The 26283-nt window shown below is 35.5% G+C and overlaps 1 protein-coding gene across 2 annotated transcripts; it reads left to right on the forward strand.

Annotated features, from left to right (window-relative positions):
- Positions 1–496: 496 nt before the first annotated feature.
- LOC143247272 (uncharacterized) lies at positions 497–20279 on the forward strand. Of its 2 annotated transcripts, XM_076495039.1 has the most exons (4): positions 497–1161; positions 13729–13806; positions 16416–16981; positions 18017–20279. In XM_076495039.1, the coding sequence occupies exons 3-4, from the start codon at positions 16416–16418 to the stop codon at positions 19371–19373; spliced, it is 1923 nt and encodes a 640-aa protein (XP_076351154.1). In that variant the 5' UTR covers positions 497–1161; positions 13729–13806; the 3' UTR covers positions 19374–20279. The 2 variants fall into 2 exon arrangements, with proteins under 2 accessions (XP_076351154.1, XP_076351153.1); XM_076495038.1 differs by lacking the exon at positions 13729–13806 and having other exon boundaries at positions 504–1161.
- The last annotated feature ends 6004 nt before the right edge of the window (positions 20280–26283 follow it).

The raw sequence follows: 26283 nt of genomic DNA on the forward strand, positions 1-26283 counted from the left end.
TGAAATGCTCTTAAAAATTCAATATGTGAAGTAAGACTAACATTTCAATTTTCTAAGAAGAGTATAAATAGCGCATATACATGAAAATATATTAGGTATATATTTACCGTGTTACCACATTACTAGTCAATATAAAGTTAATAACCCATTTCAAAATTATTTTTAATAAGGAGAAGGCACGAGTTTAATAGGTTGAAATCTTGGAAAATAATATCAGTACCAGAGACAATTAGTTGTACGAAGCAATTGTTTTCGACAAATAATCAAAATTATGAACATTCATTAGTTAATTTTTTGTTTTTATTTTTATACCTGTAACTTATTCTATTTTTTATTGAGGAAACTCGTCTTTTCTGTATGTATGTGACTTTGACGTTTAGTTTTTATCTTGAAAAACCCTCAAGTCTTTTCTATTCCAACGAGGTCAACAACCACAACGTATAACTACCATATCCGCTTCTTCTTAATTAACGAATGTCTGGTTCCCCTCTTGAAGTTTGTCAAAAAGACAGGAAACACGACACGAGAGCCTCCTAGCACTATTATAACTGCAACTTGGAAACAGCTACTATAAGAAACTTGTGGTGGCCGTGTTTTGAAATACAATGTCGTAATCTTTCAGAAAAAGAAAAATGGCGCTAAATTCTTTTTTTCTTATTTTTAATCTTAAAATACTATGAAATGAAAAACCTCCAAGTTAACTCTTTAGCGTGAGGGTTACTACACGATGCAGGTGAGTTACGCGCGTCTCGAGAACTAGCTAATACTTGTTTGACGACTGTTGAACTGTTGCTTGTTTGCCAAGTCTTGTGACGTAGAAATCAACTTCGTGTACACAGCGTCACACCTGCTTCGAAATGAAAAGGCGCACTTGTCTTTGTCTAAGCATGCGTTGTAGTAAATAAATTGGTGTCTGGATTTATTTTGTGCTACAGAAACACAGGAGTTTCGGGACCATAAATATTTTTTTCAGATTTAGTGGTTTTCAACGATAAAGATTGTCAACGTATCAGACCACCCTACAGCACTTTGTTTAGTACGTGAAAAGCCAGTAGGAACAGAACAAACTTGACAAACAAATCAAAGGCAGAATATTACTGCTCTTCAGAAAATTACATTTCAATTGATCTATTTGAAAATCAGAAAGTGCAGCCTAAATAGGTAAGTCAGAGTCTTTTTTTTTTTTTGTAGACATTATTATTATTGTATATTCAGTTTTGGCCTGTTGTATATTGCAAATCCCATGACTCTAGTATGCAATATAGCGCTTAACTTGTCTGCTCTCGCAGTACGCTTTTATTTAACCACTCGGTGAACATGACTCTCCAGTACGATGCAGGTCAACGGTTTTCTAACTTTAACTTTTTTTTTAAATAAAAAAAAAGAAGAAAAAGAACTCATTGTACATAGAAAGCTGTTTTCAAAAATTAAACGTTTTAATTAATATATACATATATATATAATTTTATGAAATATCCTATAAATTATAAATCATATTTTTTAATTATAATTCCGACTATCTTGCGGAACCGCTGTTGGTCCGTTAACCCCAGTTTTGAGGTAACTCTTTCAAGAATAAGTTAACATTTGAAGGCCTCTGACTGTTCCCTCCATTTAAGAGCTATAGTTTCAGTGTTAAGTTTTACTTACTTTCTGTGGTTACATAATTGTTACCACTGAGTAGAATGTAATTCAATCTTTCGTTTTACTGCAAACAAATATGCATTTAACAATGACCCCACAGTTAATCATGATCTAATCGTTAAATTGTGACTGTTTGAAGCGTACTGTGAAGTTCTCAGAATGTTGTTTCTTATCAACTCTCCTGCTGTGAGCTATATAGAATCATTCCTTCTTTGTTGAACTCGGGGCACGATGATGGGTAAAACAAAATACTAGGCCTAGCTAACTGATGAATGAATATTTGCTCTAAAATTATTATCAGTGTTCTAAGTGTAACCACAAGTGTCTCCATCAATTTTGATTTCATTCCGTTAAGTTACACACTAAATCCTTTTTTCTTGTCACCAAAGGCATGTTTTTGACTACCTATCATGACTTTTTGTCAATACACAGCAAGTATGAAAGTAACACTTGATAGCAACCTATATTAACTATTATCCTGAATCGACCTATAGTTTACAGAGCCATCCAGATTCATTAAAATATATGGTGGTAGTTTTTGTTATCTAAAAAAGTGTTAAGAACTTCCTTTATAGTAACGCCATAGAATTTAGATTAACAGTTTCTTGTAATCAGTTGACACGTATGAAGCATCATTATTTACAGTGCTATCACGTGACACTAAACGTTTTTTAATTAAGAGAATTTCATAAAATTTTGAAAATTTTTCAATAAAAGTTGACAATGGATAACAAATAATAGTCGTCCCCCTGTTTGATTCTTTTGAGAACTTGAACTAGAAACTAATAATTTAGTTTGCTTGGACTAACCAATACTTATGTCACTGCACGTGCTTTCACACTAAAGTTTTGCTGTTCTAACTAAACCGTCTCTTAATTCATTCACTTTTACTCGTGGGTAACGTTGTAGTAAAAATATTAGACCAATAACTCATTTGACTTTTTGTGTCGCAAAATTTTGATGAATATTATACGGTTTTTTCTTGAATAACTTTGCACTTGTTGCTTATACATACAGATCTGACACCTAGTTGTAGGTTGTAAAGATCTATCTTTATAAACGTCCATGAAACTTACGTATGTTCATCTGTCAAATAAAGTTTCCATAATTGTGTCGAGAAACAAAAAGAGAGAGAGAGAGAGAGGAAACCAGTGAAAATTGGATAACTTATTTCTCGTCTATTTCGTAATGGATTGCCTTGAAATTTAGTTTTTGAAGTGAAGGTCCAGCAGAGCACCCCCACTGAGAATACGCTTTAGTTTGGTTTCACATAGTCTGAGATACAAAAAGTGGAAAACTGCTAAACTATCACTCCTGTTAAGAACACAGAGTGCGTCCTGTAGGTAGTTTTGTCTTGATAAACTAGGTATAAAAAGTGTTTTCAACTAATAGCTACAGTGTTAAGATTTGCTACTGTTCAACAAAACATAACACGATACTTTTGTGTTCATATGCAGTTATTCGGATCAGCTGTGGATTGTAGTTTCGAATTACATTAGCCTGCAACAGTCAATTCCTGTTAGATTGATGATGAGACGTCTTGTCTGAATGCACTGTACACAAATGTTTCATTTAATTTAAAATTGTATCCATCAGTTCTCCGAGCGTGTGTATGTTCTTAAAGATTACAATATAATTCCAAGTGGAATAAGCTAGTGGTTTTATAAAAATTTTATTTTCTCTGCGAATGTGAATTTCTTAATTTTTCATATTAGAAGATAGAATAAGCATTTAAAATATATTAATACTTTAGTGTAGCATGCAACATTCATTTATACAAAAATCTTGAATAGTTATTTCCTCAACCTACCCCACAGTGGTGTGTTAGCGGACGTATACTGCTAGTAAACCTAGTTTTGATACTCATGATGGGCAGACAAAGATAGCCCTTCTTTTGGTTTGTTTTGAATTTCGCGCAAAGCTACAAGAGAGCTATCTGCGCTAGCTGTTTCTAGCTTTCCAGTGTAGGACTAGAGGGAGGGCAGCTGGTCAACACCACCCACCTCCAACTCTTGGCATACTCTTTTACCAACAAATAGTGGGATTGGTGTAACATTATAACACCCCCACGGCTGAAAGGGCGAACATATTTGGTGTGACGGGGATTCGAACCCGCGACCCTCTGATTACAAGGCGACTGCCTTAACCACCTGGCCATGCCGGGCCGCCTTCGTTTGTCTTTGTGCTTACTAACAAACAACAACAACAATCTTCAACCGTTGGCAAAGTATTCTAGTACTGTATCAACCAAAAATGTGTTTTTAACTCTGTATCAACCATAAATATGTTGTTCTTAACACTGTATCAACCAGAAATGTGTTATGTTTTCCAATTTCGATACTAATTAATAATGCTATATACATAAAGCGTACTGCAAGACTATCTATACATGGACATCAAAGTCAAATACATTAGGATAAAAAAAATTTTTTATTCGTTGTTAAGAGCAAAATACACAAGGTATTTTGAGACATTCTCCCGATACTAACTTGTGGTTGTATTACTTATAATCAGTATTAAAAACATAAACTTCTAGGTTTCGTCGTGAAATAAATTTCCATTTTAAGTCCGGTTTTATTGAACTTTTTAATTTAAAACCAAATAAAATGAGTTGTTTGTTTCATTGATTTCTACAAAATTACAAAAGACTTGTCGGCGTTGCCTGTCTGTAATCTTAAAGTGATCGACTTAGGAATGGCAGCAGCAGAACTCACTGCCAACTTTTGAAACATTCTAATGGAAGAGTAGAATTTGACCGTCACTTTTATAAACGAATTTTTGGCAATACGCGAATCGTGGACACTCACAGTCCAAGAACAGCGAAAATTGTCGATATTTGTGTTCTACCGTGTAGACGTAAGTTTCCTGACAGAATGGCCACGTGGTTAAGGTATTAGACTCGTAATCTTAGGGTCGCGGGTTCTAATCCTCGTCACACCAAACATGTTCGCCCTTTCCGCCGTGGGGGCATTATAAAGTAAGGTCAATCCCACTATTCGTTGGTAAAAGAGTAGCCCAAGTGTTGGCGGTGGTTGGTGATGACTATTTGTTTTCCCTCTAGCCTTACACTTCTAAATTAAGGACGGCTAGCGCAAGTAGTCCTCGTGTAGCTTTGCGCGAAGTTCAAAAACAAACAGAAGGATACGCATGTTTGGGTAGTTAACAAGAAGTCTGTTTTTAAGTCTTACAACTATGGCCTACGATTTCATTTTGTAAACATTCTTTAAAGTCCGTATTACTTACTAATATTGTAATCCTTATAACAACCTCGAAAAATTGTATTAATGCATATTATACGCGTAAGGTAGCGCTGTTGTAACCACTCAGAATATCTAACCGCTTATCAAGTTCTAATTATACGTACATTGAATTACAGACAATACTTCATAAGTACCAAAACGTTTCGGAACTGATTTCCTATTGAGATTCTATGTTATACCAGATCTGCAGATAGTGGGTTCAAATCCCTGTCACACTAAACATGCTCGCCCTTTCGGCTGTGGGTGTGTTATGATGTCACAGTCAATCCCACTATTCATTGGTAAAAAGGTAGTCCAAAAGTTAGCGTTGGGTGGTGATGACTAGCTGTCTTCCTTCCAGTCTTACACTGCTATATTAGGGTCGGCTAGCGCAAGAAGCCCTTGGGTGGCTTTGCGTGAAATTCACAAACAAAAAAACAAAGAATCAAGGGGTTTCATAAGTCAAATCTCGTGAGTTTACCTTAAGGTAACCCCACTTCTGTATCTCGTCAACGTTAGAAACGAGTCAGTCTGGAGTTGCTGGTGGACTAGCATTGCTTATTTCATTAGGCAAAGCTTTTTTTAATGCCTTCTGTTACTGCAAAGACAAACCAAATCTTAAAAGAGAAACATACCGGTTTTACGAAGCGTTTTGTCCGTCAGTCGGTCAGTGGTTTGGCAAAGCTTTTAAAACCAAAGAATACTGACCTTATCCTAAGACAACGTACTGGTGTTACGAAGTTTCATACGTCAGACACTCAGTTCGATTTCGAAAATCACAAGAAATTTTGTATGTAAGTGTGATTTGTTTGCTTTAGTGCAAAGCTACACAACAGGCTTCTAGCGTTGGGTACGCTGCAGAATAAACGTACAGACATTCATGTGAAGGTATGTTCGTGGCCGTTCTTCCCACAGTCTGCATGCCATTTACACTTTTTTTTTTTTGGCACGACTAGTTTTTCGGGAAGATAATTTAAGTATTCTCTGAGTATATCGTTTATTTTTTTCTTTCACTAAGGTAGACAGAAATAAGAAAAATGTAGCGTGTTAACTGGGGCTAGGTGTGACACAGGTGTATGCTTGCTGGACAGTGTATCAGAGTGGTCAAAGTTCAAACCTCTGTTGCCCCGTGTTCTGAATATATATATATTTGTGTGTGTGTGTGGAGGGGGTTTCAATATAATAAGTGTGTGTGATGTTTCAGGTTAAGTCTAAAACAACGCTGGCCAAATTGTAACATAATGAAGCCAGTGAAGATTTATAATGTATGTAGCCGTTGATCGACATTTATTGCACGTGACACTGATCGTCGCCTTATTGGACTTCATACAATCTCTTTAATTAATCACAACCAATTTGTTATATCAATGGAAAATTCGTATGTTTTTAGGTTTGTGAGAAAAGAATCCAAGACTGTTGAGTTTCCCGAAATAAATTTCTTTATAGGCATCACTGAGATGATTTACAGCGTCAAGACTTCTGACGTCCAATAAATGGGATTAAACTATAACACATGATTTTGACGTCACTTTATACATCTGCAAAAGAAACATAAAATCGTAACCCTTAGTGAATAACAATGGTAAATATAATAGTACACCATTCACACAAATAAGGGTGGTGCATATATGTTGTCGCATAAATCAATCAAATCGATGCTTATTGGATAACTGTCAAGCCATAATTTGTTAAAGTGGTAGAAAATGGAATCTTGCTCTGAAAACATGTTCCAGACTTTTTCACAACACAGTAATGTTTGGTATTATTTAGTTTTTTTGGTATAGATAACTCTTTAAGGTCTGTGTAACATGTAACCTTTGAATAGAGTCACTAATTTATATTGTTATTTTTTTCATCTTACTGCATTACACTTTCCAAAAACAGGCTACTTAATGGTTTACATTGGACAGTTTCAGCTGAAACAAGTAGATACAGTTGTGTATGAAAACGCGAGGTTCCTCATAGCATTAGAATGTTTTTAGCTTTGCTCATCAATAAAAATTAGTAGACGTGGAAATGTATTGAAGGTGTATCAGTGAGCAGCCATGGGTGGGCTTATATTCCCCACCCAATTTCAAGAAATCAGCCAGTGGTTAGTATTCAACTTTCAATATGAGGGTCGCGGGTTCGAATCTTCGTCACTGAACACGCTCGCCATTTCATCGTGGGAGCGTTATAATGATACAATCAGTACCCTTATTTGTTGCCTTTTCTCTAGTCTGTCACTTCTAAATTAGGGACGAGGGACGATAGCCATCGAGTCGTCGCTTTGCGCGAAATTATAACTTAATCAAACCAAGACTTTCTCATTGGCTTTTGATAAGACGCTGACCCAAGACAATTTGCTGATTTTCTGGAGGAGGAAGGGCCAACTTCTTAATGCTTGTGGGCCAGTTTTCTCACCTGGGGGCCAATACTATTTAAATGCATGTTCAGAATATATTTTTTTATTATTACCACTTACTAGAGATCCTTCAGTTAAGTATAAGATTTTGAATAAATATCTGAGTTAACAGTTGAAGAGCAGGCCCGGTTAGTTCTCTAGACTCATAATATGAGGATTGTGGATTCAAATCCTCGCCATACCAAACACTCTCGCCCTTTCAGCCGTGACAGTAAATCCCATTATCATTTGGTTATGACTAGATGCCTTCCCTCTAATCTTACATTGCTAAATTAAGGATGGCTAGTACAGATAGCCCTCATGTACCTTTGCGCGAAATTCAAAACAAACAAGCAAAAACAAACACTTGAAGAACCGTCACGGGATTGGTTTGATAGGTCAAGGTTTTGTTTCGGTAATTTAGTCAAAATAAAATATGACTTAAAAAGCAAAGAGGAGCAGAATAAAATACCTGCATGAACCGGACTTAGCTCGCGAGCCGCCAGATGACATCTCACTGTGACTTACTGTTAAATTCAGATGTATTTTATTATATTAAAGCTTCAAAGGAATAGAACATCATCGTTACTTAACGGTAGGAAACAAACACAGTACTGGTTAGAACGTTTAATCGATATATTTTATAATGTGTATATATATTTTTAATTATTTGTACAATCTTGTTACAAACATTAGTTTCTTTTTTTAGAGTAAAACCATACTTAGACATCAGCTGCTTCCATCGGTGGGGTGGGGGGAATCGAAATCCACATTTTAGTGTTATAATCCTACAGGGATTGTATGTTCTGTTACATCAAAATCAAATCAGGCTATCTACTGTGTCCACCGAGAGGAATCGAAATCCGAATTTTAGCGTTATAACTCCAGACTTACCGTTAGGCTGCCCCAGTGGGAGCAAAACGTCATTTCTTTTTCCAACATAGTAGGATATTCTTGATGACGAGAAACCCACTTGAAATAAAAATGTATCAGGTTAAGAAGATGACCTAGGAAGGTCGAAACGTTGTACTTTCCTTATCAATAAAAGTGTTAATACCCATAGTTATAAGATACATAGTAGGATATTGCTTAAATACAGCATGCTTAAGGGGAAGGGAAGACATACTAACATAAAGTGGAGAGTAAATTAACAAACAACGATTTATAAACGTAATGAAATGATTTTATGTTGGTAAACATACTATAAGTGTTGACAGAACATTGGTCTGTCTTCTTCATTGGTGTGTGTGTGTGTATATTCACCAAACTTTCACTTACACGCTTCACCAGCCTTGACCCTGTCTCTGTCGCTAAAAGACAACATTCCTTAACCCTCACGTATTTTCTCTTCATGTTTTGCGATTTTGTAATATATATGTCATATATAAAGAACCCCGTTTGCTTAGCTGTAAGTAATATCTGAAGATAGACCAATGCCTTATCTTAACACGTAGCTTGTTCTCCAAGATAAAACCACTTTGTTATGCTTATAAACCGTTGATTGTTAATTTATTATTGTTTGTTTCTTTAAAGTTAAGCGCCCAAGCGTTGTAAGTCCGCAAATATATCGCTTTGCAACTGGGAGAAGGGAGGGAGGCTTCCATTATTGTATTAGCATGAATGTGTTTTCGTGCACAAATAACTCTAAGTATGTGGAAAGTTCAACAGGACGTAGATTTTAGGAAAAACTTTTGGCGGCGAACGATTGAAACGTTATACCGTAAAATAACAGAATACGTTACGTACTATTCCAAACATTGGTTCACGAGTTTTAAGTTGTTTTGTACGGTTTGGCGCTATATTAAGGTCATAGTTGAGTATTTGATGCTCGCTGTTTTCAAGAACTGGAACGCGAGTGGCCTACTGTTTTGTGTTTTGGGATGTGATATGGGCCTGGAACTTGAAACATAACGCCGTTCAATACGCTCCACGTTCGCTGTGAATGTATTATAATAGTGAGAGTCACTTCCGTTATTCGGTTTAAAAAAACTCGATAAATCATTTGTAGCAGTGGATACCGTTGACTGCTTGCTTGGCCACTGGCCATGGGTCGAAAATTAGGGACGACTACATCTGAAACCTGTGGTTCTCTAGCATTGCTATTAACTTAGGCCTTGTGTGCACACGAAAACGTTCAGGTTAAAATCTTCTATATTCTATTTTAGCGTCTCCCGCTCTTTTGGCTCTGAGAAAGATTCAGTATTAAGTCGAAAACGTGGTCATAAAAACAAACAAAAAATAAACATAAGATTAGTGTATATGTTTTCGTGCATAGCTACACGGGGACTATCTGCGTTAGTTGTCCCTAATTGTGACACGATAGACTATACTCTACTAGATTAATGTTATTTAACTATCACTCGTATGACGTACCTACTGCCCCAAATTGTAGAGCTCGATTTTGCACCAACATAATGTGAGTCATGGACTCAAGAATTCATTACATTTCATACCAACCACTAGGATCGCGGGTTCGAATCCCCGTCACACCAAACGTGCTCGCCCTTTCAGCCGTTGACGCGTTATAATGTGACGGTCAAACCCACTATTCGTTGGTAAAAGAGTAGCCAAAGAGTTTGTGGTGGGTGGCGATGACTAGCTGCCTTCCTTCTAGTCTTACACTGCTGAATTAGGGACGGCTAGCGCAGACAGCGTCCGTGTAGCTTTGCGCGAAATTCAAAAAACCAACCAAAATCAACCACTAGGTCCACGTTACCAGTTGGTTACAGAAGTAAGTAATTCAGTATTTCTTGGTTGACTATATACTCTAATTCAGTATTTCTTGGTTGACTATATACTCTAATTCAGTATTTCTTGGTTGACTATATACTCTTTGTTGACTCATTACGATTATGACCAACGAAGATGGAGGGTTCCTGAATTGTCCAAAACCAACTACGCTTCTCGTTGCGATGTTTATTAAGTGTAAGAAATTTCTATTTTTAAACAGAAATACTCGTTCGCTGTCTTAGAAAATAAATAGAATATTAAGGTTGCACCACTTTAAAAAATAACAAAGAATAGCAACACCTTCAGTAGTTTTTGAATTTCGCGCAAAGCTACTCGAGGGCTATCTGCTCTAGCCGTCCTTAGTTTAGCAGTGTAACACTAGAGGGAAGGCAGCTATTCATCACCACCCACCGCCAACTCTTAGACTACTCTTATACCAACGAATAGTGGGATTGACCGTCACATTATAACGCCCCCACGGCTGAAAGAGCGACCCTCAAATGACGAGTCGAACGCCTTAACCCACTTGGTCATGCCGGGCCCTTCAGTAGTTAATTACATAAAATTATCACAGTTTCAGAAATGAGTCAAAATATTGAGTGGAAAACAACGAAGTTACTCTACTGACGACAATGCAGCTACTGAACTTTTTTTTTCTAGTAAACAGAGTTCCAAAAGGTTGTCTTGTATGACACTTAAAACTGCTTTTGTCTTTGCTCGTTTTACTGTCACATTGAGGGTGGTTTTTCAATAACAGATATTGTTAATGCCTGTAATTACTTTGGTTGTGCGATTTTCTGTGCGAGTAAATTTTTATTCCTTTATAATTGGCGTCTGCGAACTTTGTAACTAATTTCTCATACTCTAATACATTTTTTTTTCTTTACTCAGAGTTAGTGCTTCCCTACCCCAGATTTACCATCTTAAAGATAAGATAATGCTTACAACTGCTGGAGCTGAAATGATAAATAAAATAAATAAACCACACGTGTGAGGATCTTATTGTAAATATTTATGTAAAAACGACATGTTTTTTTAGTAGAATGATGATAAACGTTGGTTGTCATTTCGTCAGTCAACCCAATGTGGATCGAGACACGTTGTTGTATTTCATCGCCTAGTCATTGGTTACGAACATGAATGACGTAGATTAACGTTATCCGGTTCAAGTTTTGACATTGAATGCACAGTGGCGTTCAGCTGTTTTCACTCGAAAGTTAATATAGTTTATAAACGTTTGGAACATATGAAAAATAAGAGGAAAAGTTATTAAATATTTGTTTTTAGAATTTTAGATTATAATAATACAAAGGTGAAAAATAACCTTAAAATAGTAACGTACTTCACGTATTTACTTGCGTATAATGTGTATAATAATTTTTTTAAAGTGATTTACAAACGTAATTCAGATTCCGGAGTACTGATCTGCACTTGTTCTTATTGTTTGTTTTTACACCATAGTTTAATGTAACCTAGATAAGTAACTGGATTTCTGCATATCACGACACAGATATTCCACTGTGTAGCCTTGCACTGAACAACACACACATCGTTGAGTGGACGTGCGTTACTACAAATAACCATAAAACTCAATATTATTTGGTTTAACGGAAACTGACACAAACAATATTAATAACTAGCTGGAAGTACTCCTCCCTTGGACGGAAGCTATGTAAGTTCACGATTAATGAAAGGTTATCTTAGGACATTAAACGGTGCTTCCCTTATATGTAATTATAGAAAAAAAAAGTTCAAAAACTGTAACACAAGAAATGTGAAACCATACGTTTATATGTACCTCCCCATGGACCCAACAAACCTTCATGCCAAATTTGGAAAAGATACTTCAAAAGGGGCGAAGTCAAACTGAAAATATGTATATATCCTCCCCATCAATCTAATGAACCTTCATACCAATTTTAGTGAAGATCGATCCGCACCCTGCGAAGTAGTAACATGGAAGGATAAAAGACCGTATTATTACACTTGTACAAATTTATCCCGCAAGTGTTAACAGTAAATTTAAAAACAACATTATTCCTGGAGCACGCCAATACATTTAATTCACTTCAATGAAGATTAGCATAATTTTTTAATATCATGTTCGATAATCTTACTTTACATTTATATATTTCAGCCAATTAGAAAGTTCAGTTTTCGGTTGTCCTGGTATGATTTGGTGATAACTCGTCTTGCTAAATTGGGGACGGTTAGCGCAAAAAGCCCTCGTGTCGCTTTGCCTGATATTAAAAACAAACCAAACCCAGCATGGTTCGTGGTTCCTGTATCCGCGCCCCGTCACTATTGAACAATTGTGCTCTGCAGTTTGGGGCTGTAGGTGTGTTATAAGAGTGATGGTCATACCCACTGATCGATAAGCAGATGGTGAGTCTATCTTTGTAAAATGTGCAGAAAGTAGTTTTACGGGAAATTCATTAATTTCGCAGTGGCTTAGCAGTAAGATCAAAAAGTATGTATATGACACCCAAAACCCGAGAGAGAGATTAAGCTGAAGGGCTTATAACTCTGGTGATCGATCACAGCAGTGTCCATATGACTCACTGTGTAGCCTTGATCTTCAACACAAACAAAAATATCAATGACTCACTTATTTATCTTTATGTTTAAATAACATTTAAATAAAAACAATTTCATTTTTTAAATAATATTTAAATAAAAACACGTTCATGTTAAAATACACTTTCCATGAACACTGAATATATCTTAAAATTTTATGGATATGCTTTTTGGGTGAGTGAGTGTTTAGAATTAAGCAGAAAACTACAGAATGGGCTATCTATGCTCTGCCCATAATAGATATCGAAACCCGCTTTCTAGCGGTATGAATTCGCAGCCATTGCTCTGTGCAACTGGGGGGCTTCTTCTTGGAATTCGTGTTCAAATAATTGGGTTTCTTTCAACCTCCTTGTCCGTTTCAAATTTTAAAATATATTTTCATGTCCCCGTATGTATTTCAGTGTAACCTCCCATAACCAAACAAGTCATTTTACGATATAAAACCTTAACACGGATTTTCACTACTGAGTATTACACATTTATTGTCTACAGAATAATACTGTTTTGTGCTGGACGCATTTTGGGATTTCAGGATCATTATGATGAGAGTTGATAGGTGAACAACTTTGTTCACGACAGGCAACACTAGATTCTTACTTTAAATCTGAATACTGCCGACAGTGGTATAATTTACTGTCACGTGCTGTTTCATGTCTGGTTTTCTTCGGAATCAGTTTCACAGCTGGCTCATAACGCTGGTTAAATGATAACCGAAACTGTATGCAAGTAACTCTGCATATCTGACAGTTTCGTATTTATAAGCTTCTCGTTTTAATGAAACACTTCGTGCAAAATTTATTTCTTCCAGATATCACAATACGTAGCTTTGTGCTTAAAAAGATTTTTTTGTTCAAGAATCACCGAAGTTGTTTTTTTTCATTGTGAATACATACAAATCAGTAATAACGACTTGTATCATATTTTGTTGTTACCAGTTGCATTTACAATGCTGTCTTCTGATTATGCTACAATGGTTGTTTACGATTTTTTAAAATAAATAAATAAAGTTTATAAGTTGCAAACCATCTTTTTATTAGAGGTCTGAAGTATTTTTGAAATCGAAGGAAACGTAGAAGGCATTTATAAAATAAAAAAATAACTAACAAAAACAAAACTTTCCAGAACTTGTTTTATAAAAACAATTTTTTTTTTTAGTTTTATACCAAAGCCACCCTAGGCTATCTGCTGTGTCTACCGTGAGAGATGGACCCCGGATTTTAGCGTTCTAATACGGTAAATATACCGCTATTCCATCAAAACCAAAATGTCACATGGATAGAGTAATATTAAAATGTGCCTCATCAGAACAGAAATGCCACATGGATTGAGTAATATTAAAATATGCCTTGTCAAAACAGAAATGTCACATGGATAGAGCAATATTAAAATGTGCCTCATCAGAACAGAAATGTCACATGGATAGAGCAATATTAAAATGTGCCGCATCAGAACAGAAATGCCACATGGATTGAGTAATATTAAAATATGCCTTGTCAAAACAGAAATGTCACATGGATAGAGCAATATTAAAATGTGCCTCATCAGAACAGAAATGTCACATGGATAGAGTAATATTAAAATGTGCCTCATCAAAACAGAAATGCCACATGCATAGAGTAATATTAAAATGTGCCTCATCAGAACAAAAATTTCACATGCAAAATGTAATTCCGAATTTAACTTGGTTACAAAGGTTTCAATGGAAATCTCTATTAGATACAAGAAATTACATTTGTTTTTTTTTTATATTTTGGGGGATAAAGTTGAAATAAAGTATAGTTTTTAGGTCTAATCATCCAAACAACATGGTATTTGCGAACTTACACAGCTGGAAAACGGGTTTCGATACCCGCGGCGAGCAGAGCACAAATAGCCCTATGTATTGATTTGTGCATAATAACAAACAACATATATGAAACATTTTATGCTCTATATAAGTTACAGTAACGTCCACGATGTGTGTCTGACGTTTCAATTCAGGAATCTCGAGGTATAAGAATTTCCTACTCTTATGTGTTCCCGCCAGTTAACGTCCGCTTTTGTTGACTTGCTTGTTTGTTTATCGAATTTCGCGCAGATATATTCGAGAACAATCTGCGTTAGCCATTCCTAATTTAGAAGTAAGACTAAATGAAATACATATAATTAACATCACCCAGCACCAATTGTTGGTTTACTCTTTAACAACAAATACTGGGATTGACTGTCACGTTATAAAGTTCCCCATAAATGAAAGGACGAGTATGTTCATGACGGGACTTTAACCTAGAGGTCGCCAGTCGAGGGCTCGAACCAATTTTTTTGTTGTTGAAATAATATAGAGCTGTTTGTGTTGCATTTTGCGCATAACTACTCAATAGATATCAACGTTAGTCGTCCCTAATTTAGAAGTGATATTCTAGAGGGAAGACAGCTATTCAATGTTATTCGTTGTCAACTCTTTGCCAATTAATTAGTGGACTGACCGTTACATAATAATGACCCTTGATGGGAGTCGAACACGTAATTCGCATAATGTGATTCGAGAACCCCTAACCACCAGATTTTTACGTAGTTGTGTTGAATTTAAAATAAATGAACATATATTATTGCTCAAATAATAAATTGCCCAACATACATTTTACCATACGTATTAATAATTTAATACAATGTATCGTCTGTAGTAGCACATTATCTTCCGATTATTCCCACTGATGTAGTTTGTTAGCGTACAACTTATATGAAATGTTCCAGAGGTGATGTAAACCTTATGAAATATCAATTAATAATTACAATAGATGATTCGGTTTAGTTAGTTTGTTTGTTTTTGAATTTTGCACAAAGCTACAGAAGAGCTACCTGCGCTAGCCGTCCCTAATTGAGCAGTGTAAAACTGTAGAGGGAAAGAAGGTAGTCAGTACCGTCCATTGCCAGCTTTTGGACTGTTCTTTTACCAACGAATAGTGGGATTGACTGTCACATTATAATGTTCCCACGGCTAAAAGGGGCGAGCATGTTTGGTGCGACGGGGATTCGAATCCATGACCCACAAACTCCGAGTCATGCACCCTAACCACCTTGTCATATCAAGTCAGGTTGTTAATCGACAGGTTTGACCATAAAAATGTCCCCCGCTGGTACAGCGGTAAGTCTACAGATTTACAACACTAAGATCAGGGGTTCGATTCCCCACGGTGGACTCATCAGATAGCCCGATGTAGCTTTGCTATAAGAAAACTCTCCATCTCTCTCTCGCACACACACACCATAGAAATACTAATGAACGCGTTCCATATTTTTCAGCTACGACAGAATTATAAACGTGGCAGTTAGTCGTGATATTTATTCTGTTTAAAGTAGTCTCATAGACGGTGTGGTTTTGCTGACTAGTTGCTACCTCTCTGAACAGCAATTCTAAATTGGGAATAGCTGTACCTGACAATTTGGCATCCTAAGTCTCAGGTACAGCAAGGGTTACTTTGAATGACAGATAGGTTGATTAACTCTCTCTGTATCTCAGCGGTATGTCGCAGACTTATAACGTTGAAAACCTGGTTTCGATACCCGTGGTAGGCACTGTACAGATAGTCAATTTTGCGTAGCTTTGCGCTTAACAACAAACATAAATAAATAGTAACAGTTTGAATTGAACAAGATGAGACAAATTGAGTTTCATTGTTATCACGTGTTTAAGCTGTTCATCGTTCTGTTATTAAGCTCTATTGGTGTAATCCCAATGATGATTTATTGGCTCTTCTCCAATGTTTTATATGCTTTTATTTAACACTGGGAAGATGTCACTATTTTACGTACATATATGTCTCTTCGTTTTATTCATTTTTTTTCTTTTATCTTATGCGCAGATGGCATCTACAACGATAGTCAATGTTGGGGACCCTCAAGATGAAGAATCTTCTAGTCATTGCAATGCCCTGTTATGTTCATCGTATGTTCTGGGGACGTTAGCTTGTTGCCTTATCGTGGGGGGGATATTTCTAGCCTTCTACCGATGGGACTATATGTGGCTTATCGTATCTGTGATTGGTGCAGTCCTGGTGCTCATCGGATCGGGAATTCATTTCTGTGGCTCAAAGACCAGCCATAAGAGCCGACAGAAAGGGAAATCAAGAAGACCAACAGTAAAGCATAACCACAGCCTCACAGAACAATTAATTCCATCGGCGCCTCCTCTCACTAACGCTTGTTCCGCCAGTCAGCTTTCTCTCAATATGTTGCCTCCATATTTTTCTGCATTCGACACGGCTTCGGTAGTTTCTAATCAGCCCGAGCCATCAGCTCCAATACTGAAGATCAATGGTCAAAATTATCTGTTATTTTCCGTTAACTCTGACCTATCCAACGCTGATGCCCAGAGTATTGTAGCCAGATTAAGTACAGTTCTATCAAACAGTACTTTAGACCTTCTAGGGTAGGGTATATATCTATACTCGTTGAATTACTTGGTACAAGATTGTAATCGTAAAATACTAATTGTAGTAATAACAATAAATTTCGCATGTGCTAACTAATTCGAAATTGTATTTAGATTTTAAATTATTCTGTAACTAATTTTACAAATTAGTGTCAAAATCTGTTATATCTTAATTCATGTTCCATACATGAGTGTTTCGTAGACACTGTATTAATGTTTTGACCTTTGCTGTGTCCATTATTTTATTTTATTTTATTTTGTGTTTCTATTATTATATTGTTTTAAGTCTCGTTGTATGTTATCTTCATTAATGTAATGTTTTAAGTTTTGTTATATGTTATGTTTATTATTGTGACGTTTTAAGTTTTGTTATATGTTATGTTTATTATTGTGACGTTTTAAGTTTTGTATGTTATGTTCGTTATTATGTTGTTTTATGTTTTGTTACGTATTATGTTTATTATAATGTTGTTCTAAGTTTTATGTCCATTCTTATGTTGTTTTCACTTTTGTTATGTTCATTATTATACTGTTTTTAGTTTTGTTACATATTATGTTCATTATTATATTGTTTTAAGTTTTGTTATGTGTTATGTTCATTGTTATCTTGTTTTAAGTTTTGGTGTTATGCTCATTATTGTATTGTTTTTAGTTTTGTAATGTTCACTATTATATTGTTTCTAGTTTTGTTATGGCCATTGTTATATTGTTTTTAGTTTTATGTTCATTGTTATGTTGTTTTTAATTTTGTTATGTTCATCGTTATATTGGTTTTCGTTATTATTTTTCCTGAACTTTAGGCTTACGTTCTCTTTTCCTTGTTAATTATGTTTACCAGTAGTCGTTGTTAATATTATTTAAAAAAAAACATATAATGATTCATTTTTGCTCTGATTTATTACATTATTTTGAATTTTAAATAATGTACAAAACTTAAGAGTATGAGAAGAAATGTCGATGAAATGGATAATGAGAAGTAAACATTGAGCATCAGTTTAACTGATACATGATACATCGTCTCTTCCTTTATAGTGAAAGAAATGAACAACCTGATTCAAGAGATAAACAAGCTGTTGTACAAACACGTGATCAAGGCTTTCAAACTGAAAATAATATTTCGTCAGCTGGACCAAAGCCTCCTTGCAACCGACATTCTTTTCTTCAAACTGTCAATGGTGTAATCTCTCTCCAGTCGCGCGAAAAACAAGAATCTAAAACCGAAACACCAGATACCAGTATTAGTATATCTGATAGCCAATCGAATGTTTCTGTGAATGAACATATAAATAAACAAAATAAATCAAGTGAAACGACAGCTACATATGTCCCAGATTCGGGTACTAACAACGGTCGTTGTCAGGACACAGCTTCCGGCGTTGATCTAAATGTCAGCGGATCCCAGGACCCCAGTTCTAATATGAATCAAATTTCATTAGAACCTGCTAATGAAATCGATGGAGTGCAATGTGAAACTGTTTCAGAAGTTTTATCAAACGGAAGCTGTGGAGAACAGTTAACTGAAGCAATAAATGATGATATTGTTATTTCGGAAGCTTTAGTTGCTGATGAGGGAGGTCACGAAACGAACCTGGATCAGGAAGACTTATATGATGTCCCAAGGCAGCTGATCAGACCTGTTGAGGTGGACTATGTAGGGCCACCTAACTGTAACACAATTACCAATCTTAACGTGTGTCGTACTAACGAACCAGTTGGAAGCATTAACAATGATGAAACTTCTTCAGTACCGAGAGCACCCTTTTCGTGTCAATCTTCAATTGAATCCAATGATTTCAACGTAACAAACGATATTTCAGAAAGTAATTTTTTAGGTGTATCTGAGTCAACGATTCCTACCTCACCAAAAGTTGTTGAACCAGTTACTTCCAGTGCCTTAACATTTGTTGAAGACAATAACATACATGATGTCCTCTCTACTGATCCGGTTTTTGAGTTCAGTGACATCTGTTTGCAACCTTTTGTAAATCAGCCAGAGAGAGAACCTCCAACGGAATCTGCTGTTGAACCGGAATTAAGAAGTCCACATGAAAGAAATGATGAACACCATTCTAGCCAAGAAGAACACAACACATCATCAACATCTACACACATTCAAGAAAATTCCAATGAGGAGGCAGGTGAACCTAATGCTCCAACTGTGGAAGAGCATGCGTCGGATGGACATAATCTCCATGAACGCTCACAAACTGGCAATTTCATAGCTTCCAACCCAGACGTGGTAATGTATGCCTCCCCTATTGAGCCAACTCTACCCAGTGATCTCGAGGATGAAGATATCCGAGCAACTCCGCCTCCTAGCTACGAAGAGGTTGCACAAGATGTTGAAACCACTGGAAGTTCCTATAACTTAGCGTATGGGACGATTTGAACAACTTGTCAGAATCGTTCTGCAAATCGACTCATGCTCGAAGCCTATGTGATAAAAAATAATTACAAAGTGAAACGAAGGGGATGCCATTTACAAGTCGAATTTTGTTTGTCTAGCCAAGATCTTGTGTTTTAATGTTAATGTATTCCTAGGAGAGGGGGCGCTTATATTGAGTGTCTTTCGCTCGTCGTAAGAAACAATTTTTTACATAAATTTACACTCAAAACTGATAATGCTTTACATGTTATATTTTTTCAAGTACGTACTTCCACATTTGCAACTTACCGCATAATATCGTTTTATACCAGTGATATTGATTTTGATTATTTGATTCGAATACCACATAATTCAAAGCATAAGGTAGAAACTAAGTGATTATAATTGCTCTGAAGCCTCAATACCTATTCAAATCAACTGCGAAGGATGCTAAAACTATGAATAAAATGGTTTTATGAGAAAATTTTAAACTTACTTTGTTTTGGAAACACTGAGTTAACGCTCAAAGTGTAGTCCCTCACTGGGACAATGGTAAGACTTCGGATTTACAACGCTAAAATCAGGGGTTCAATTCCCCTTAGTGGACACAACAGATAGTCTGAGCGCCTTTGCTATAAGAAAAACACACTAAAAATGTAATTATAATAATTCCAATAGCGCTTGATCATGCAGTTTTCAATGCGTTTTGAAATTAATAATGACGAGAAACAATGACGCTCAATGTTTATACTCATATATAGAATTATAGTTGTATATTTTGCAAACAGTTTCATGGATTTCTTTTCTAGGAAAGCGATAAAATACGTTTTTGTAGTTTTGAAGGAAATACGAATCTCAAGTGCTCGTTTTGAAGAAAAAAAAGTGTAACAGTACATTAATATTAAATATTTACAATAAATATTTTATCTGTGAAATTTTGCATTTTAAAACCAAAATATTTTATCATGAAATATAGTTTCATGTAAATATAAGAATCGATTTTTAATTATTTTTTTATCCTTTTTGATATTCAAAGAGTAAAACATTGTATATACATATATCTAACACGAGGACTCATACGATTATTTTATGTACAAGTGCTACAAAATAACGTATAGACATCTATTGTTGACTTAACAATGCCAACAAACCAACAAGATTCACAATCCTACATGGACTTGAGCAGCGGTTTTCCAGAATTAAGTAATATTGTTTTGTGAACTAACAAACAATACAATGTTATTTTCCAGCCAGCATGAGAATTGTTAGCTTCACTGGTTACTTAAGTTGGCTATTTATAGATTTGTCTGTGTGTTTCTAAACACAACGACATAAAATGTGCTATCTGTGCTAATCGTATCACTAAAAGCTCTAAGACTTACTGTTGGGCCATTGGAAAGGGGGTAAGTTATTTAGTCTAAAATTCAGGATCTATATCTGATTAAAAACAAAAAATTAAAAGTAGCTATATAACGTGTAAATTTCGATCCACCAGGTTGGACGTATCTAACAAAAACAAAATCAGAAATAAGGTAATTGGCTTTTTGTCTTTTAACCTTCAAAGCATTTTCAAATCTTATTGGTATTGAGAACAAAGTGTTCGTTACATCGGAAGATGAAATGATGAAGAATTCATGACATCTTAACGTTTTCAGCATCTTCCCGAGTTGTGCCCAGAATGGAAAACGCTGCAACAAGATATTACTAAAAATGTATCTTCTTAGGTATTATACATGTTGATTGGTGATATTCTCTGTAGAGGATGGCAGTTATAAGTATAATTAGTTTGAAATGTATCTTAGGTCAAGTGTATTTACGTAATTATTTTAAATTTTAGTGTAGGTGTTTTATACGCAGTATAACGTTTTGTTAACTGAATACTGAAAGGTGGTAAATTTGCACTCAAATCAAGTTTACACGTAGCAGAGGCTAGAATCGCATATTATTTTTGGCTCTGTAGCTGATTCAGCTAATTGTACAAATTGGTATGAGTTTAAGATTTTAGTCCCCTGTAAATAGATTTTGAATAGTCGATGACGTATGCACGTTGACGTTTTTGTACGAATGTGGGAGGAAAATCAGGATTCCTTTTGTTCTTCTGCAGTGTAAATGCATAAAAAATTATCTTTGTCTCTGTGGGACAGTGGTAAGTCTTCGGATTTAGAACGCTAAAATCAGAATTTCGATTCTCGACGGAAAGAATAGATAGTCCGATGTGGCTTTGCTATAAGAAAACATACAAACACAGACACACACTGTCCAAATTGAAATCATATACCAAAACGTTTAATATTTTCAGCAAAGCCTCCTCAACTGGCTTTCTGAAGAATTGTGAAAGAATATTCTCACCCCAGCAACGAGCAAGAACTAAATGAAAGTTGTAAACTGGCCAGTAAATATTAAGACAGGCACAATTACTGCAAATAAAGACTTGTATATATGTTCATCATATAAGTATAATTTGGATGTGAATAACCTTAAGAGTGTTATAAGGGGAATGGATTTTAGTGTAACAGTTGGTCAATGTCTAAAGTTATCAAAGTATTGTGCTGTTGCTAATGGTAGGAGAAAAAGGATTTTAGGTCGTATCTACAGATATATTGAATACATGGCTGAAGAGGTTATAATTTCATTATACAGATCGCTGGTTAGGCCACATTTAGAATAATGTGTTCAGTTTTGGGCTTCTTATTTTAGGAAAGACATTGAATTGTTGGAAAGGGTTCAGATAAGGATTAAGAGAATAATTTCTGGGATGGAGAGGCTGTCATAAGATCTCTTAAATTGTTTTCTTTTGAGAAAGGGAGAATTAGGAGGGATCTGATTTAGGCGTTTAAGATTATAAAGTGAATTGATAATGTTGATGTACATCTTTATTTATACTTAAAAGTGATAATAGTAAGGACTAGGGGAGACAAATATAAATTTTTGGAAGGGTAGGAGTCATCTTCAACTAAAACAGTTTCATTTTTCTAACGGAGTGGTTGGTCTTTGAAATAGGTTCCCTTAGGATGTTGTAGAGGTTGTAACTTTGTTAGTTCAAGAAAAAGCTTGATAGGAATGTGAATGATCAAGCAAACTGTTAAGATTTTTTAAATCATTTTAATATAGAGGATGGAACAGTCGAGATCCACCAATAGGTACCACGTTGTCCCAAAACATTATTTGTATTTGTTTCTTTCCTAGGGCACGGTTTGACCCTATGGGAGAGCTATGAATTTCAGATCCAGTAAGTCGGATTCAAATGCGTGTGTTACTTCGTAATAAACTTTGCACTTTAAGCTGTAGATGGTTGATAAGAGTGACAATCAATCTCGTGGTTTGGATGGTAGATTGCTGCCGATTGTTTCAAAATTAAGGACAAAATACGATAATTTCACTAATTTTACCATAAATACAAATGTTTCTTTCCTTTGCTGTGTTCGATTTATTCTCTTCGGTATACTTAAAAAAATATATATACACCAAGTGTGAATACACATCCCTGAATGTAAAATTGAAATTATTTATATTTAATATTTTTTCCAACTAATAACCACCCATCAACTAATTAAATTAGTGATTCATTACTTTACTTTTTTTAATTTAAATTCCAGGTTCCTATTATTTCATAATTTGCAAATAAATTAACACAATAATGTTGTTACAAGTCGCGGTATCAAAAAACCACAAAAAAATATTAACTTTAAGTAACATTTGGTAATGATTTATTTTATAAGTAAGAATTGAAACCAATTTAGATGAGACATATGTACACAGGCGTCAAATTTGTTCACAAAAAAAAAAAAAATTACTAAGTAGTATTAACCACAACCAAAATGTGCCATAATGATTTGATATACAGGCATATCATGCGTTTTCTGTTATCTTTTAGTTCGATTTTATGCCGGTGTTAGCGTAAACACGTGGGCCAGAAATATACTAAGTTGTTTCGTTCTAGTTATCTTTGTTGTTCTGTAGCAGACTGTATCTACTTTGCCCACGGAAATATGGCTGCAACTGCGCATGCTGTGTAGGATAAATCATCGACATCAATGTCCTTTACTGTCCAAGTAGATAACAATAGAAGTTGCAGCTTTTGTGCTTGGTAAGCAAACAAGTCACGTTGAGACAATTGCTGCTTATGGATAAAACAGGTGTCCTGTTTGAAACGGAGTATACGTTTTTGTAAGAATACAATAGTTACTTGGTTTCTGAAATGAATAATTGATTGGTTGATTCTGTGATCCAGGAGAAAACGACTGTTGTGTTTACATAAGTAAAAAAAGCCTGTTTCTCTCAAGTATTTTGAATAAAAATTGTTTTACACTTTACACAACGTGTCTAGTCTCCATATTTCTTTCATCCTAAACTCAGTCATTCAATTAAATTTAGGCTTACTCTTTAATTATGCTGCGTGAATCTATCGTACAAAAATCGTTTTACCCTTAAAATAACAAAATGAAACCAGAAAGAAGTTGCGTTTTAATGCGCAAACCAATAGATGACATTTTCTTAAAGTCCAACTAATTTCTTGTCATTGTTAAACATATAACTAACTACACAATGGGCTATCTACAACGTGTCTTAAGCTAGGAAACAAAGTCTAAATTTTAGCGTTATAAGCTTCTGCTAAGAGGGTATATCAGATTTAGGAAAATACTTCGTGGTAATTTGTCTCTTTCTTGAATTTCGCGCAAAGCTACACGAGGGCTATCTGCGTTACCCGTCCCTAATTTAGCAGTGTAACACTAGAGAGAAGGTAGCTAGTCATCACCACCACCGCCAACTCTTGGACAAATATTTTACCAACAAATAGTAGAATTAACAGTCACGTTATAACGCCCTCACAGCTGAAAGAGCGACCATGTTTGATGTGACGGGGATTCGAATCCGCGACCCTTAGATTACGAGTCGAATGCCTTAACTACCTTGCCATGCCGGACCCTTAGCTTGCATAGAACTAATGCTTTTTGGATAATGATGAATTGTAGCTTCCCAAAAAACATTATAAGAAGCGTCTCAAACTTTATCAGCATGATAATCCTGTCATGTCATGATATCAAAAAAACATCATAAACAAAGCAACCTTACTGACAACTTATTTTTTATTGTAAAGGAATATTCTAGCCTCAGATCACAGATAGGTTGTCCAAGTATCAAACAAAAGGGCCAACAGTTTTTTTTGTGTTGTAAAAAGAAGTTTTCTTTTCTTGGGCGGATTCTTTCAAATAATTTGGTAAAAATAATGCGAAGTGTCGTCCATGTAACCATAACATATATTTTTTCCTTAAAACGTTTACTACTGGCCACAAAGACTTATACACAGTTTTGTTAAGAGACCTAAGTTTATCAATAACATATTTACTTTCAACTGAAATTTACTGGCTAATAGTACTGCGATTATCGTACTAATAAACGTTTTTGTACGGCTTCACATCTAATCGATCGAGTAACAGAATATACGCGATAACGAACACTGATCTGAATAACTCAGTGAGTGGCATTCTGTCGTAAACCAATTCAATGCTTCACTGATTCTCGTATTTACAATGTAGCCTTGTTTCTACATGTTTCGTAAATTCTATCGATCACAGGCCCGGCATGGCCAGGTGGGTTAAGGCATTCCACTCGCAATCTGAGGATCGCGGGTTCGAATCCAAGTCGCTCCAAACATGCTCGCCCTTTCAGCCGTGGGGGCGTTATATTGTGAAAGTCAATCCCAGTATTCGTTGGTAAAAGAGTAGCCCAAGAGTTGGCAATGGGTGGTGATGACTAGTTGCCTTCCCTCTAGTCTTACACTGCTAAATTAGGGACGGCTAGTACAGATAGCCCTCGAGTAGCTTTGTGCGAAATTCAAGAACAAACAAAGGATTTTCGTACATACAAGAAAAGATGTTGAGAAAAACCTTAAATACATTACATAGACATTTAAATACTACAGTTAGCTTCTACACAACATTTACACTGTGTTGATGACTGTTCTTCTTTTCACTGCTTACAAAGCATTGAAACAGAAGATTAATTAAATTCACTAAGTAGAGGTTTGATTGAAACTGACATTTCAATACAGGTTTCCTTACTTTTATCAGATACGATCAGAACAAGATATTTCTAATCCATGTTCAAGTTCTGTCAAATTTAGTTTGTTCAATTCAACTCCAAGAAAGTCTAAGGCAGATAACTACAGTGAAACCCCTCTAAGCAGCCACCCCTTGAAAGCGGTCATTCAATTACAGTCCCTTTTTTTGTTTACATAATCCCTAATTATGTACAGTGGAACCCCTCTAATCAGGTCAGTTTGTCTCAGTCCCAAAAGTGGCTGCTTTAGAGGGGTTCCACTGTAGTTTCAAATTTCCAAAATTTTGCCTTTCTGAAACACGTATAATGCCAATAAGTTTATTTATATTTAGTTTCAAAAAAATACCATTAATATCAGATTTACTCATCCAAAAAATATTTAGTAAATAAGTGAACAAAACAAACATATTCTGGGTGACGCAACCTCCAGTTCAGCTGAAAGAAGAAACCCTATTATCTAGATGGTTATTTGAACAAGATATGTTTACTGCCTCATAGACCTTGTTGTATGTTACCCAGTGACAACTTGTACTCTTGGTCTCCATTATTAATGTAATGTTCCTCTTATTTACAGCAAGTGCTTGATGTTGCCATACAAAAATTAAAATGATACTCAGTAGTAAATAATAAATAAATAAAGTAAAAAGTATAATTTGTTACTCCCAGCTAGTGGTCAGCCATTCAAAATTAGGGATAGTGCCATGCTAACCGGTATTTCACAAAGGCAAATATACTATTATTGATGAGACTCAATAAATGGTGAAATGAGAGACTGTACTTTGGCAGGTGTTAAAACCTTTTCTACCATGGATTAAAGTATCACTTCCCTGTTCTTTCCAATGTGGAAAAAGATAATATTTAATATTCTTAATCA

Source organism: Tachypleus tridentatus, chromosome 3, assembly GCF_004210375.1.
Source record: "Tachypleus tridentatus isolate NWPU-2018 chromosome 3, ASM421037v1, whole genome shotgun sequence".
Taxonomy (NCBI): domain Eukaryota; kingdom Metazoa; phylum Arthropoda; class Merostomata; order Xiphosura; family Limulidae; genus Tachypleus; species Tachypleus tridentatus.